The sequence below is a fragment of the Montipora foliosa genome, chromosome 9, assembly GCF_036669935.1.
Source record: "Montipora foliosa isolate CH-2021 chromosome 9, ASM3666993v2, whole genome shotgun sequence".
Classification (NCBI taxonomy): Eukaryota; Metazoa; Cnidaria; class Anthozoa; order Scleractinia; family Acroporidae; genus Montipora; species Montipora foliosa.
Window position 1 is genome coordinate 35,619,072 of NC_090877.1, and position 15,000 is coordinate 35,634,071.

At 39.5% G+C, this 15,000-nt stretch overlaps 2 protein-coding genes across 2 annotated transcripts in view; one reads left to right on the forward strand and one right to left on the reverse strand.

Moving 5' to 3' along the window:
- The window catches only part of LOC137971766 (uncharacterized), a 660-nt gene extending 441 nt beyond the window's left edge, over positions 1 to 219 (forward strand). Inside the window, exon 1 of the mRNA XM_068818533.1 lies at positions 1 to 219. This exon is cut by the window's left edge and continues 441 nt beyond it. Within this exon, the coding sequence (XP_068674634.1) occupies positions 1 to 219 (219 nt within the window).
- Positions 220 to 1,037: 818 nt separating this feature from the next.
- LOC137970523 (uncharacterized) overlaps positions 1,038 to 15,000 on the reverse strand; it is an 18,941-nt gene continuing 4,978 nt past the window's right edge. Inside the window, exons 2-6 of the mRNA XM_068817043.1 lie at positions 12,198 to 12,235; positions 8,811 to 9,148; positions 6,265 to 6,451; positions 3,607 to 3,734; positions 1,038 to 2,427 (exon numbers count right to left, since the gene is read on the reverse strand). Coding sequence (XP_068673144.1) covers positions 2,209 to 2,427; positions 3,607 to 3,734; positions 6,265 to 6,451; positions 8,811 to 9,148; positions 12,198 to 12,235 — 910 coding nt within the window. The 3' untranslated portion in view covers positions 1,038 to 2,208. The remainder of the gene's footprint in view (positions 2,428 to 3,606; positions 3,735 to 6,264; positions 6,452 to 8,810; positions 9,149 to 12,197; positions 12,236 to 15,000) is intronic.

The following is a 15,000-nucleotide window of genomic DNA, read 5'->3' on the forward strand; positions in this document are numbered from 1 at the left end:
CGTCGCCATTTGCTAAGAACTGATGAGCCCAAGGCATCAGAGTTTGCGTGGACAGCCCCATCTGATGAAGACCTAACAGACACTGTAGTTGAGATGTCTGGTGCTGGAGCCCTGCAGAATCCTAGGTCAGCACCAGTCAAAATGTCTATGGCTACTACCACACGGTCCGGTAGGATAGTTAGAGAACCTCCAAGGTTCAAAGACTATGTCAAGTTTTAGCCACAGTGGGAACAGTTTTGTAACATTTCAGAAAGTCTTGTGTTCAATTTAGAGACAGAAACACTACTCCAGTGGTCACGTTGTCTGGAGTTTTGCATTGCCACTGTTTGTTAATTCTGTACCTTTTTCCAGTTGTGTTTCCTTTGTTTGCTTGCTTTTCTTTCGCTTAAAAAATTAGGGAGATGTAACATCAGGTCAGCGGTTGCACCAGGCACGTGGTGTGGGGAATAAAGCAGTGTTCTGTAGATCCGCCATCTTGTGTGTGTTGTTCCTTTGCTATAACACTTCACAAATCAGTAAGAATTATATTTAATTTATAGAGAAATATCAGTTTTAAAAGGTTTATAGGAATTTTGACCTTCACGCGCAATTAGTTTAAAGGGAGTCGTTTCTCCAGTAAGGTTTCTCTTAGTATCCACGGGAGATACCCTTTCATATCTGTCAGGGTCACCTTTCTATCTTTAGTTAACAGCCAACAGAACTGATTTATCTTAGTAACAATATTAGTAACGGAGGTTACACAGGAAAATATCTACATAGGCTTACAATACACAGCGATACTTGCAAACGGATGTTTCCAGGGACAACACTTATAATGTGATACTTTCCTTTAAGGAAGAACTCACTTCGTCAATCAATACCTGCGAAAACAGCAACTGCCGCCCTTTAACCTGTTTCAACTCTCGACCTCCGTTGATAACCTTCAAAAATAGGAACGCCCCAAAACGTACATCTTTTCTGCGTTTTTTTTAACATGTTCCTTTTTCCCGGAATTCACTGAGGCTTTCCTGGTTTTAGAGCATTACACCACTTTCAAATCTCAACACTATTGCCATTTTATTTAATAGAACCTTTTTGGAATAACAACTGTTTTTACAGTTTTCTACTCTTACTCAGTCCAAAAAAAAATACTAGAATACCTCAAAAACGTAACTTGCTAAATCTAAGAACTTACCAATACAGCAAACCAATTTGTTCATTTGTCAGCTGTGCTTTCATTGAGATCTGAAGCACTTGGTAAGTTTGAAGAGCAATCAAGAAACTCCACTAGTGCGGCTCTCGCGCAACTCCTACGCATCTTTCTTCCTTCGTGTATCAAATCTCGATGTACGCATGCAATTGTCATATAAAACCTACAAACGTCTACCGTGAAAATTTTAATTATCAATGATAAAACTACTTACAACTACGCCTAATTACAACTGGATTTATAAGCTATTTCAGGATCCACTTCAGTCAGCCTCAGTCAATGAGTCTCGGATTGAGACTCATTCGGATTGAGACTCGTTTTTTTCTTTTGGGGCTTAATTTGCATTCATATGTAGAAAATGATCAAGTATCTTTTAACATCCCAAACTGAAAAGCTGCACATGAAGTCTATTTGAGAAAAAAAGGATGAGATTAACGATGGAAATGGTTTATAAAGTAAGTAAGTAAGTAAGCAAGCAAGCAAGCAAGCAAGCAAGCCACTCAGTCCGTCAGTCATGCAGTCAGTCAGTCAGTCAGTCAGTCAGTCAGTCAGTCAGTCAGTAAGCAGGCAGGCAGGTAGATAGGTAGGAAGGTAGATAGGTAGGAAGGTAGATAGGTTGGTAGGTAGATAGGTAGGTAGGTAGGTAGGTAGGTAGGTAGGTAGGTAGGTAGGTACGTAGATAGGTAGGTAGGTAGGTAGGTAGATAGGTAGATAGGTAGGTAGGTAGGTAGGTAGGTAGGTAGGTAGGTAAGTAAGTATAAATCACTTTAACCGACTCCTGGGATACCTGTTAAGGTAAATCTCACAAATTAAAGCTGAAAGAACTCTCCAAAAAGTTGCTTAACGGATCGATTGAGATTATCAAGATGGAAAGCCATTTTGTTTCTCTTCGGCTGCCGGAAATCAACAGTACTTGTTAATAACGTCAATCGGCTCCGAGTTAACCCATCAGAAGGCTTGTACCGTTCTTGATTATGCGATATAAACTAATAAAACCATTCGTGAAGCAGGGAAATTTCTTAAATTGCAGACTCGGTGGTGATAAACAGTGTTCTGGGGTCCGGATAGTAGCCAGGAATTTCATATTCTTCAATCACTGGTACAAGTACCGCCGAGTTGCCGCTTTCGCTGCATCCTAAGTACATGCCAGCTTTTTTACTCGACCTTGAATTGCATCTGAACATAGTAAAGGAGTAGTAATAGATAGGTTGAAATTCTGCATTTTCTGTGGGATTTGTCTGAAACGAGAAAAGACAAGAGAACATATTAAAGGGAAAGGGGCTATTACACTATAGTTTAAAGCAAGCAATCAGGAACACTAATGCGTTACTGATCATGAGGGTATACTTTGAATTAAACTGGTGATACGATAGCCGAAACGTAGCTAATTTTCGGCTCCCAAGATCAGACTTCGTTAGGCACAATAGGCACAATAATTACGTATGGGAGGGAGGGGCTATACTTCATGTTATTGTTCACACAATAACAAAAAGAGGAAGTAAGCAAGTAAGGAATGCCAATAAGGCTAATCCAGGATTTGAGAGTCCTTTATTGCAATATTGTTGTTAATGATCAAGGAAGATTTCAAGACGCTTCTGCCGTTCATCAGTTTTGGCTTAAAATTTTCATTGACAAGTCTTTTCTTCAGTGTAAAATTACGTTTTCATGCATTTTAGCGGCCACAATTGAACAGCTTGATTGTCGTTCAATCATGGGTAAAGAGTAATATTTAAACAACTGAGCCCTGCAGTAACAGGTAACAGATAGTACGGCCCTAGCAACTTACAGACAGTATCTCTTAGCAACTGAATCGAGCAGAAAAGCACCATCAAGGTCAAATGGGGCGTACGCTGGACTGAGTAGATTACGGCCAGCTAATTCATAACGCTCGTAATATTTGAGCTTGAGACTATAGCAACTTCTCAAGAAGGCTGCATTTTATGAATACCAACATAGCACATTGAGCTATCCTTAAGCTATCCTTAAGTGGGCCAAGTTTTTCAATGTTCAATCCGTTTCTGTCCTCGCTAATAGTTTCAAAGTCTTCAATGATATAAACACGTTTAAAAAAAACAAAGAAAAAAGAGTGGAGACAATAAAATCATCGTTTCTCGGGACTGAAAAGTTTAAGGTGTACTTGAATTGGAGCCTCGTTGCATTTTTTCACTAGGTTTTTCTTTTTTTTTTTTTTTTTGCAAAGTCCGACACTTCGCAGTGGATGTCAAAATTGGGCGTGCATCTAGTCACGTGCATTTCTGGACGTAAGTGCAAAGTTCTGGTCGGATGAAAAAGGTGATGGGAGATTTTCAGACCAATTATTTAGCTTTAAATTCAGAGAGTATCACGCCAAATTAATATTTCGGACATGCACTCAACAAAAACAATTTCTCATGAATCACATTCAAGATAATTCTTACCGTAAGAGAGACTCCTGTTCCTGTAGCGGTGGCTGTAATATGCTGAGTAGGGCTTCCATTATAAACCAAATTAAACAATTGTCCCGTACTCTGCCGATTCAGTCCAACAAACTTGGTCTCAACGGTATCTTAAAAGAATAAATATATCGCATTAATTTAAAGTCTTTATTGCCAAAATACTGAAAGACTTCAGCCGTGTTCTGACATTTTATTATTAAAACCCTATTGTCACATTGTATCTCAACCTAATCCCTATAAGTTAGGGTTACTTCCCAGACTAAACAATTAAAGGATACTGGTACGACTAAGGGTCTGTTCACATGAAGGTGGGGGACTGCGGGTAGGTGAGATACCCCGCCTACGCGGTATTTAATATCCCCGCGGCACTGGCGTGAGGTTTTCAAATGCTATCCCGTGGTCTCTAAGCACGAATACAAACAAAGATGGCCAGATGGATGTCACCCCAGTCAAGCTTCAGCACATGATTTTGATCACATAGAGAAAACTTACCTCACCTAAGCGGGTTATACGATCCGGTTACCCGCCTCGGTGACGTATCCCACCTTTCATGTGAACACGATCAAGAAGATAACTTGAAAAGAGAGATTGATTACCCCACCGAGGCAAGGTACCTCATCTACCCCGGCGCGGTCCCCGAACTCTATGTGTGGTATTAGCAGGAGCCCATGAGTAGGAGCCTCCATGTGCACTATATCCTTGAGTCAACCTTTGCCCGTATCTTTCTATTTTTAGAACTAACCCTTCAGCAGGAGACTGACATTTACATTAATTAACATCAATTCGCACAATTTGCGAACATTGTTTTTGCTATTTTTGTCTTCGTTAGACAATGACTTTATTCTGATTGGCTATTTTAAACAGCGCGTGCAGTGCTGAACAACTCGTGGCGTTCTAAAAATAGAAAGATACGGGCAAAGGTCGACTCAGGGCTTGTATGGGGGAGGCAAGCTCCTACTGATGGGCTCCTGGTATTAAGCAATTTCAGCATCGAATGCGGCTATAGTAAAGATAGTACTAAAAGGCAAGAATATTATTGGTTACGAAAGGAAAATATTTGTGCTACAAGTGCTGCATGCATTTCAGTCCATTTTTTTACCGTGCTGTGTGAAGAACAACGTGAAACAACCAATGATTTCAGGTTTTGCCGGCCGGAGCCGATGATACAATAATGAACCGTTCAACTTCTACGTTTACTTCTTTGCCGGTTATAAGATCAATAGTTCGCCCGTTTGTGCAACCGTGAACACATCAATGGAGTTTTCGTTTAGGTTGCCATTGTCCTTCCTTAAACTAGAGCAGTTTTCAATCGAGTGTCGTAAAACAAATACCAAAGTAATTGTTACTTCGACCAATCCCAGCAGGTGCAAACATCGCAACGAACCAATCCAAATTCGTAACAATTCCATGTAACTTGCTCAAAGCGCGGGAAAAATCGCGCGTGCAAGTAGTGATTGGTTTTCCATTTCATTGGTTGATAAACTGGCGCCAGATTTTTAACCAATCCCCACGCGTAGAAATTGCAATCGCGTAATTACTCTCGACAGTCAGTTGAAAACTGTTCTATAATAATTTGGGTAGACGGTTATTCATGAGGTACATGTTGAAAGATAGAAGTGATTCTCACACTCGTATGAACAATTTGAGCCATTGTCTCTAATGGACAACTTAAAAACTCGGTTAGCTTCAACGGGATTAGAATCCATGACCTCTGCGACGAGGGTACAACGCTGAATTAAGGGAGCTATTCTCTACTATTCTCTATTTTCGCATTTCCCAAAATACACTTTGTTTGCCCACACCCCCCCCCCCCCTTCCAAATTTTGCATAAATCATTGTTTTCAAATGCTCAGATTGGGAATATGCAGTGGCCCCAAGATCATTTCAAAGCAACGGTTTATGCAAACAAAGGGTATTTAACGGGGAATTCGAAAATGGAGAATGTAGCCACTCAGTTAGGAGCGCATCAATTTGTTGGGTCCATGTGTTCCCGTGAGAGGACTTGATGAAAGAAATGTATTTATTATATAGATATTAATGAAATGTAATATCCTCTATATATTTAAGCCTTTAGTGTGAGCTATTCTCGGTTTTCACATGACGTCACGACCGCCATGTTGGTGCCCTAAACAAAGAAAAGGCGGCCATGTTGGTGCCCCGACCAAATCCTCCGGGAATTTATGCAAACGCTTCCTTTTGTTTTCGTTGAAAAACATGGCTGTTGATCACATGAGTGAAAACCAGCAATAGATGAAAGTGAGAAATGATGCCGCACTTATTTGGACATTTTAAGCAGTTCTCTCTTTCAGGCGGCTTTAACGGGACTCGGACCCATACCTCGGCAGAGGATTTGTAACGACCACCTCTCGCACTGTCCCACCCGGTGGGGAACAGAAATTTAGTTTTTATATAAGTATATTGACTACTTTAAGGAAATTATATTAGTAAGCTCGTGTCTCGAGTGTTTACCCTTCGTTGGACAACAGGGGCACCGACCCAAGGAATACTTTCTGTAAACGCTTCGAAAATAACCCAATCAAAACGCCGGAACTATTTCAAAACAACAACAAAAGGCCGCAATGTCTTTTGAGATAACATGGGCCTTTATTTAATGGGTCTAGAAAGATAAAACATTCTCACTTTCGCTATTAGTCTCGTCCAATCGTCCACTGGTCAAAACGCTGCCGGGTGGGCTGGGATCAAACATTATCACACCGTTTTTCACTGGGTTCCACAGTTTATAAGTGACGTTTTGCTTGATCTGATGAGGCTTGTCAAATGCTGATGTTGCTTGAGTGGATTTGGAATGCTTTAGATGATCATGATTCTGTCGAAAATAATTATTGAATCATTCTCTGAACATTTGTTATACGTACTTTCTACTCTATGAGACGTCTACTAGTTGTGTATCTCATTAACAACAAGAGTTTTTACAAGTGAATCAACACTGATGGGTTTATTATAAACTGCTTACTTTGCGTCACCACTGAGTGTTTTGTCCAACACTGAAATAAAGTTGCCCCAATTTTCAATATCTTCCTCAATTCGTAATAAAATGCCTGTCGCACTTTGTAGAAACTGTTCATCGAATTTTGCACCAAAATAAAATGCTGCTAGTATTTTATTAAAAATTGCGACGAGTGTTATTTCAAAGGTTTGACAGAACCATAAGTCTTCCCTGTAATGAGCCTCTTAATGTTCTCTGATTATTGTGCGAAACATTTCAACGAAGGGAATCGATCGAAAAGTTTAGGTAAAGCTGTAGGAAAACAACCCATCCTCTACCTCTGAAATGACTATTAACGACAATTGCTGAGGTTGTCTAAATTGACTGTTATCGTCAATTTAGGACGCTTAGCGCTTGATAAGGATTATGGGAAATGAATATCTATTTTTTAAAATCCGAACCCCAATGCCTAAACTCGCTGGACTCCAACCTGGGAATGTTCGATTAATAACCCTTTCACTTAATCACTAGACTACCGCATCGCTAACTGACAGGACACTTTTTTTAATCTTATTATATTTTTTTCTTCCGAATGCTGCTCTAAACGTGTATTACCACCGGCTAAGAAACAAGTTTAAAAAGGAGAAAATGTCGGTTACCAAACCTTAAGAGAAAGAAAATCAAGTACTAGACTTAACCACTATTCAGCAATGATTTTAAAGATACTAATTAGATTTGATAAATAATCGGTGCAATTGTCAGCCAGTTGATCTTTAGTTGTTAAGTGGATAAAAACAGGTCCTTCACCTCGAGAACTTGGGGTTCAAATCCCATCCAGCGATGCCACTGGGACAGAGTAATCCTGAAATGACGATAACAGTCACTCCAGGGAAAGTTACGAATTGTCGATAATAGTCATTTCAGAGGTAGAGCTTATGTTGAAGAAAAATATACAGATATTTAACAATTATTCCATGAGCGCGCGTTGGATATGAGATGATAGATAGCCAACGAAGCGTGTAGCGCCGACTTGGCTATAATCATCTCATATCCAACAAGCGCGAGTGGAATAATTGTTTTATTAAAAACGCCCCCAAAATATAGAAAACTAGACTACAATAAAAATAAAAAGGCCCAAAAAATCACGCATATGCTTGCCGTGTTTGTAGATCATGGCATAATGGCTCATAACCCATGATGGCTTAGCCAATCAAAACTCTCGAATTGTATTATCCAATGATCCAGTTTTTAATAAGCAGTGTTATACAGTAATTGGCCAATAAAAAAATCCCTTTTTTTCCTTTATAAATAATTAATGAGACGAAAGAGGAGAATTTGTACGTGTCACGGAAGTGAATGGTGCTCTTTACACATTCCGGTCGGTTCAGGATCGGAACCAAAGAAATCCAGAAATTGCTGGCTTTCCATAGGACTTAGAACGAAACGATTTCTTGACTGATTTCGTCTATCTCCTAGAAATGGTAACTGGTAACCAACTACTTCAATAGACTCAACAGCAGCATAATCCTGGCCGCTCAGTCAGAACTGGCATTTCTGCATCGCAAGACTTTTTTGCTTTCTCGTCCTCGACGTTCGCCTCATAATCAAGGGGCCCTACCCAGGATAAAAGCGACTTCTGCTTCGATTTTCGTGTTCTTGAGAGGACACGGCTGACTTTAGACCATGTTCCAAAGAAGAATCCAGTAATGAAGGCAACGAGTCGCCTAGATCTCAAGACGATTTGACACATTTGTAAATTTGTCACCTTTCTCGTTTGGTGTAATTTTGTAATCAGTGTTTTTTTTCTGCAGTTTTGTATCACCGAGTAAAAGAAGTAAAAATATGAACTGGGGAAATGGTACTGTAATTAAAGTTTATCAGGAATGATTCAATCCGGAATTACTGACATCTTGTTGTTTCAAACTTCAGGATCAGGAAACATAGTTAAAGCAGGGAGATGGTTATGAAACTCGACAAGTCTTTTTGTTTTGTCTGTATTTTTGGCCTTGACGGTGCACAAAAGACAGCTTTTTTCGAAAAGATCATTAATGAATCAAATCTTTCGCTTAAATTATGCGCAACTAATTTGCGACCCGCGCTGTCACGGTCAATTCAACATCGATTGCGACAACATTGTTCTCACTTTTTAAGGATTCAGAACAGGTCCCTCGATTAACCATGGTCTAAATGAAGGAAACGAAAGCAAGTTATGGTGTTTCTTCTGTAAACTATGGATTACCTTAATATACACCTTCAATTTTACATTATCATCCAGTATCACATCATTGTCAATGTCGACGTATTCTTGAAATATGTCGTCGTACTGCTGAAATTGGAGATTTGCCACTGTAAAGTGTTCCGATAACATGTCCGAGAATGAACGGAGGAAGTCATAACGCAGGTCCCTCAATTTAAACCGGCTGTTGAAACTCAAGATGCGTTTGGTTTCCCCGAAGGTCACGAGGACTCTCTTTGAAGGGTCCGGTGCAGGAAAACCGTTCGCTGAGATATGTGGGACATTCCTAGAATTCACACCACTGTTAGGAAAGGCTGGAGTTCGCCGGACAGTTGGTCGGACTGGTATATGCAAAATATAAAGCGGAGAGATTGTAAAGATCTCTTTAAAGCAACAACAGAATATCACGTTTTAGCATCACCCAACTAGTGGACTAATGCAAATCCTGCATTTTGATTGGCTAATGCCTACGCTACTAAATGTCTATTAGTAATAGTCCTCGAGTAGCGAAAAGCGCGACGCTTTCTTTCGTTTAATTCCCAAATAAATATTTCTTTAACTTGCTTTTGCCAACTTTATTAGTGCCTTTTCTGTCCGACTAGTAGGGTGATACTAAAACAATTAGACCCTTCGCCCTCAAGGGCCACGGGTCAATAGCCCATTCGGCTTCGTCTCATGGGCTATTGACCCGTAGCCCTTGCGGGCTACCGGTCTAATTGTTAAATATCAATGAGAAGAATCAGAACGAAGAAACTATTCCTCCAGTTTACTTCAAATAATCATTCATAGCTTCCTCTTGACTTCCTCCAGGCCGGATTATGCATGTTCTCCAAGGTAACTTCTCTGAACATTCTTTCTTCTTGTTTGAATCAAGTTTCATGAGTCAAAGTATAAAAATAGAACAATGAGAACATCTTTTAAAGCGTCAACGTCATGCCTTAAAGGGGCAGTGTCATGCGATGGCATGCGCAGTATTTTTCTAAAGCAGAGATTTTAACAGACGTTACTTTGTTTGCTTTTTAGAGTCTAGACTTAATACGGCTTTAGAAAAGCACTTAAATGCATATTTATCAATTATCGATGATTTTGAGTCCAAGAAATAAAATCGAACACTGTCGGCGGTTCAAGCACTCACACATAAATAATTTTTTTCTCTCCGATAAACCAGACATATTATCGAGATTACCATGCCATTTCAAAGCTGAAAAGAGAGTGCATTTATTTCCAAGAGGCGACTTTGAAGTCAAAAGACGATAAGCAGCGAAAAAAATCAGCCGTGTTTTACTCACAGCTTGCGGTTTTATAACCAGTGCATCCAGTTCCTCTCATGTAAAAAATGCATCTTTTTCTTCAAAATATTCAAATATATATTTTAGAGCGAAGATAGTAAATGTGTTATCAACAAACGATGATGTGGTGGTCTCTGACATTTAAGCGATTCACTAGAAATGAAATACGAAGATGGACTTCAATCCTTGGTAATAGTGAAACAGCTTGCGCTTCGATTACACCGTACCGTGCGGCTCATCCTCGGTGTAAAAACCTGTGAAACTGACGGATGACGTAACACAAAGGAAAACAAAAGAGGAAAAAAACATCAAACAATAACCTAACCCTACCACGAGCTAACAAAACAAAGAAAAAGTTTCACAGGTTTTTACACCGAAGTAAACCCTACCGTGTAGCATGAAAATTTTGCGGGAGTCTTATTTTGCGGATTGGCGATTTTTTGTGGTTTGCGGAAACAATTTTTTGCCGTTCGAGATGACTGAAATTTCTGGTGGGAACTAATTTTTGCGATTCTCTGTTCAAGTAGCAGAATATTTAAGTGGAAGAAACCTTAATATGGTATTTTCAACTTTTATTTTAAGGTCTGTTGAGTTCACTCAAAGTTCACTCTTTGACTCATCGCTAGGCTGTTCCAGGCTCCCAGATGAGGCCTCGACCCAAGCCCCCACTCATTTTTCGCACGCATTTTTTTCTCTTTCCCTACCACCTGGCTAACCCTTTGCGGAAGTCGTTGTACCAGCAAATACCACTCGTTTAACCAACCCCTTGATGCATCAGTCAATCGCCCGTGTAAACACTTCATGAGAGAAAAATTTAAAGGATGGTATGCTGGAGAAGTTGAGAAGATGATAAACGCTGGGCAAAACACCAGTGACATTGCAATTGAGATGGGCATTCCAGTTATGCGTGAGCTTACCTCACGTTGGTTGATCGATTTTGATCAATACATGCAGAAAAATTCCGCGTTCATCGACAACGAATGGAAAAAATGCGGCATCACAGACGCCCTAGCAAATGGTGTTCCTTCAGATCAGCCATTCGCACTAATCTGATTAACTGAAATTGCTGTTCACTTGACATTTTTTGTTCTTTGTACAATGTTTTGTTTGCGTAACAGACTACCGCATTATGTTTAAGTCCAATTTATAACACCCCAGTGGCACAAATCCATTAAAAGCAGAGTTTTTAATTTGACTGAAGGGAGTTAATTTTTGCGGCGTTTTATTTTGCGGGTTTTTTTTTTCTGCGGGAACTAATTTTTGCGGATAGAGGTTAATCCGCAAAATTCGCAAAAATTAGAACCCGTAAAATTTTCATGCTACACGGTATGTCGAATTTCTCATGAATTCACGTCTTAAAAAGTTTCTCTTCATTGTAGATGCTGTATTGGTATTTTGCCTGCTCTTTTTTTGCTTTCTTCAGGAGACGGAATCACTATTTGTCCGCTTCCAGCTCGATGGCTGCCCCGCCGACTCGACATGGTAACACACGATCAAAACCCCTTCCAAACAACAAAATCAAAGAAAAGAGGAGCAAAGAACAGCAACAAAAATATAGTGAATTTGTTTCTGAACGTCACAGGATATTTGTTTCAATAAAGTGACCACGGATGGCTTTGATTGTGTAAGATATTCACATCCCACACACTCATTTGAAAAAGTTCGCAAACTTTTTCAAAAAATTTGGCATGCTGTCACGCATGCGACACCGGTGACACTGCTCCTTAAGCATGTGCGGTTTCGAGTATAGTAATAGAGACCTTACGCAACAGGACGGGCGGAGGAGGACGGTGACTCGTTGTCGCGTGAGGACTAGGTCGAGCATGTGAGCTATGACGTTCCCGTCCTGTACGTAAAAATGAACGCAACACAACGCAGCACCAAGGGAAAACATTTAACCTGACGTGACAGCAATGTTGTGAACGAAATGCTCGGTTAAATCTCTCAGAATCTTTGCTCAGCATGGTCATTCACTGACTAGTTTTAACCAGGCATGGCTATCACCGGCAAATCTAGTAAGTTGATACGGAAGCCTCTTTCCCTCGCTTTGAAATAAAAACTGAATTCTGACAAATTAGTATCGACAAATCATTGTACTAACCTTTATAGGATCCACTACACTTACTCGTCATTTGGTGCCTATAGAGAATATGGTGTAGAGAAAGGTTATCCGAAACGTGCAGTAAACAAAAATTTCCCTTCAGTACCCCTCCCTTCATTATTCAATTTCTCGTTTTCCATCCGTCGTTTCACCCACACCTTTAAGGCACTTCGAAGGGTACGGCAATGGCAATGCCACAAAATTAAATAATGACATGATTGGTTAAGAGAGGAGGCACGCCTTTTAGTACACGTCTTTGTATGGCAACGGCAACAACCAAATTTAAGAGTTTGAGGACAAAGCGAGAAGACAATAGTAACTCCTTCATTCTCTATCTTTCTTTATAAAACTGTCGCGCAACAATCCTTTCATAGGATGAACCGAATGCCGGTTCTTCCGTATTGAGTGAAACGAGAACGAGAACTTTTATTTGAAGTCACGTGTTTTATAATCTTTTAACGAGTTCACTGGGCCTGAGTTAGCAACATGGTTGCCATGGCAACATTTCAGTGGGTATCATTTTGAGTCTTACCCACATGCAATACAAGAGCCAAAGTTTTTCTTTATGAGTTCAATCCAAAAGTTTTCAAAATATTCTTGACTTTGAGATTTGTCGTCAAAAAGGGACAATGCGTACACTACGTTTTCAACAATTTCTCGTTAATTAAAGCTAGAAAAAAATTATTTACAAGCCTGTTTCGTGGTCGCCCACTCATCAGGCTTGTAGGGATGAACTTGTAGTTTATTTGAGTTTTCTTCTGTATATATTTCGCTCTACTTCTATGTATTGAGCACTCTTTTACGAAAATCAAGTTACACATTTTATATATATATATATATATATATATATATATATATATATATATATATAAAATGTGTAACTTGATTTTCGTAAAAGAGTGCTCAATACATAGAAGTAGAGCGAAATATATACAGAAGAAAACTCAAATAAACTACAAGTTCATCCCTACAAGCCTGATGAGTGGGCGACCACGAAACAGGCTTGAAACAGGCTTATAGACCTTTGTAACTGATCTATAAATTGTCTTCTCCTCTCTCGTCCGCCTGTGAATCGTCATTCCTGTCGATCCAGTGTCATCTAGTTGGAGAAAAACACTAGCCCGGGAGAACCACGTAGAAAATTCCCACTCACTATCCAGATCGGCCATGTAGCCAGCATGGTTGCTCTGATAGTGTAGTGGTGATCACACCCAACCGGTAATCAGGGGGACGTGGGTTCAAATCCCGCTCAGGGCATAAAAAGTTTTTCCTCCAATGAAAATGTCATTCAGAGGGTTGTCCGTCCTTGGTCACTTCTAAACTCTCTATAATTGATTACATTTCGCCGGGCTTGGACTGTGAATCCATTAGTGATCCTCTCTGGGGGCAAAGATGCGCTGTTGGCTCGAGAGACCTTTGTAACTGATATATATATAGTCCTTAGGGAGCCTTTATGTAGATTTCAAGGATATTTAAAGTGACGATTGTTGTATATACATTTAGTATTAAACTTTTGATGAGTGAGGCAACTCACGAAAGAGCGTTATCGAGATGCAATATCTAGTCTTGTTTTAACTTTTCAACCAAATCATTTATATATATATATATATATATAAATGATTTGGTTGAAAAGTTAAAACAAGACTAGATATTGCATCTCGACAACGCTCTTTCGTGAGTTGCCTCACTCATCCAAAGTTTAATACTAAATGTATATACAACAATCGTCACTTTAAATATCCTTGAAATCTACATAAAGGCTCCCTAAGGACTGCTCAATTACTAGGCTGTAGTGATTTTTTCCTATGTCTACAACATGAAACAAGTTAATTTCTTTTGTTTAGTGTGCAGCGGTGTGGTTCGCGGATTATAATAAACTTCTCAAGTAAGCACAAGTTGCAACGTTTGCTTGCACTGTTATACGATTTGGCGCGTGCTATAATTTGCCATGTAATTACGTGGTTAATATTATTGTCCTTCAATGACCAGACGTATTTACTGAGCTCCGTTGAGTTTCTGGATGCTGTATTTCTGAATGATGCGGTGTGATTTCTATAGCGCGTTTTATATATATATATATATATATATATATATATATATATATATATATATATATATATAAAACTGGTTAAAAATGAAGCCGAAAATGGACAACGTTTGGTTTAAAAACTATAAAAAAATTTAAAATTCTATAAAACGTTTCGGTCTCTCGACCTTCTTCAGTTACAAAAGAGTTGATATTAAAATCTACAACTTAAATAGGGTTTTACAACAATGAATAAAAACCAGTTACATAAGAAATTAAAAGAAAACAATAGGAATCCCCGAAGGGGGCCCCTGAACACTGAAATAACCACAATTAACACTTATAACTATCTAGAGCATACAAAAGGACTTTTTAAAAAAATTCAGTGTTAAAAAACACCTTAAGAAATATGCAACAACTTGCCCTAAGTCCGCGCTAAAGTCAAGTATAGTGGATGCGATTTTTTGAATGGAATTCTTGTCTTTTATTCAACCCGAAAGGTGAAAGGGAAAACAACTGCGCACTCCAGTATGCTTCTTTGGTGATGAGTAAATTTTCAGTGTTCTCGGACGTACTGTTTTGAATTTGGTCAATACATTGAAATGTAAAGTCCGATAACACATGTGGGGTTCGGTTAAAATGTGAGGCAACTTCGCAAGTTTTTTTGTTTGTTTTCATGGTAGTAGCCAAAACGCGGGGCCGGGGCCGGGGCCGGGGCCGGGGCCGGGGTCGGGGTCGGGGTGCCTTTTCTTTTTCCCATTTTTTTTGGTTTCAATT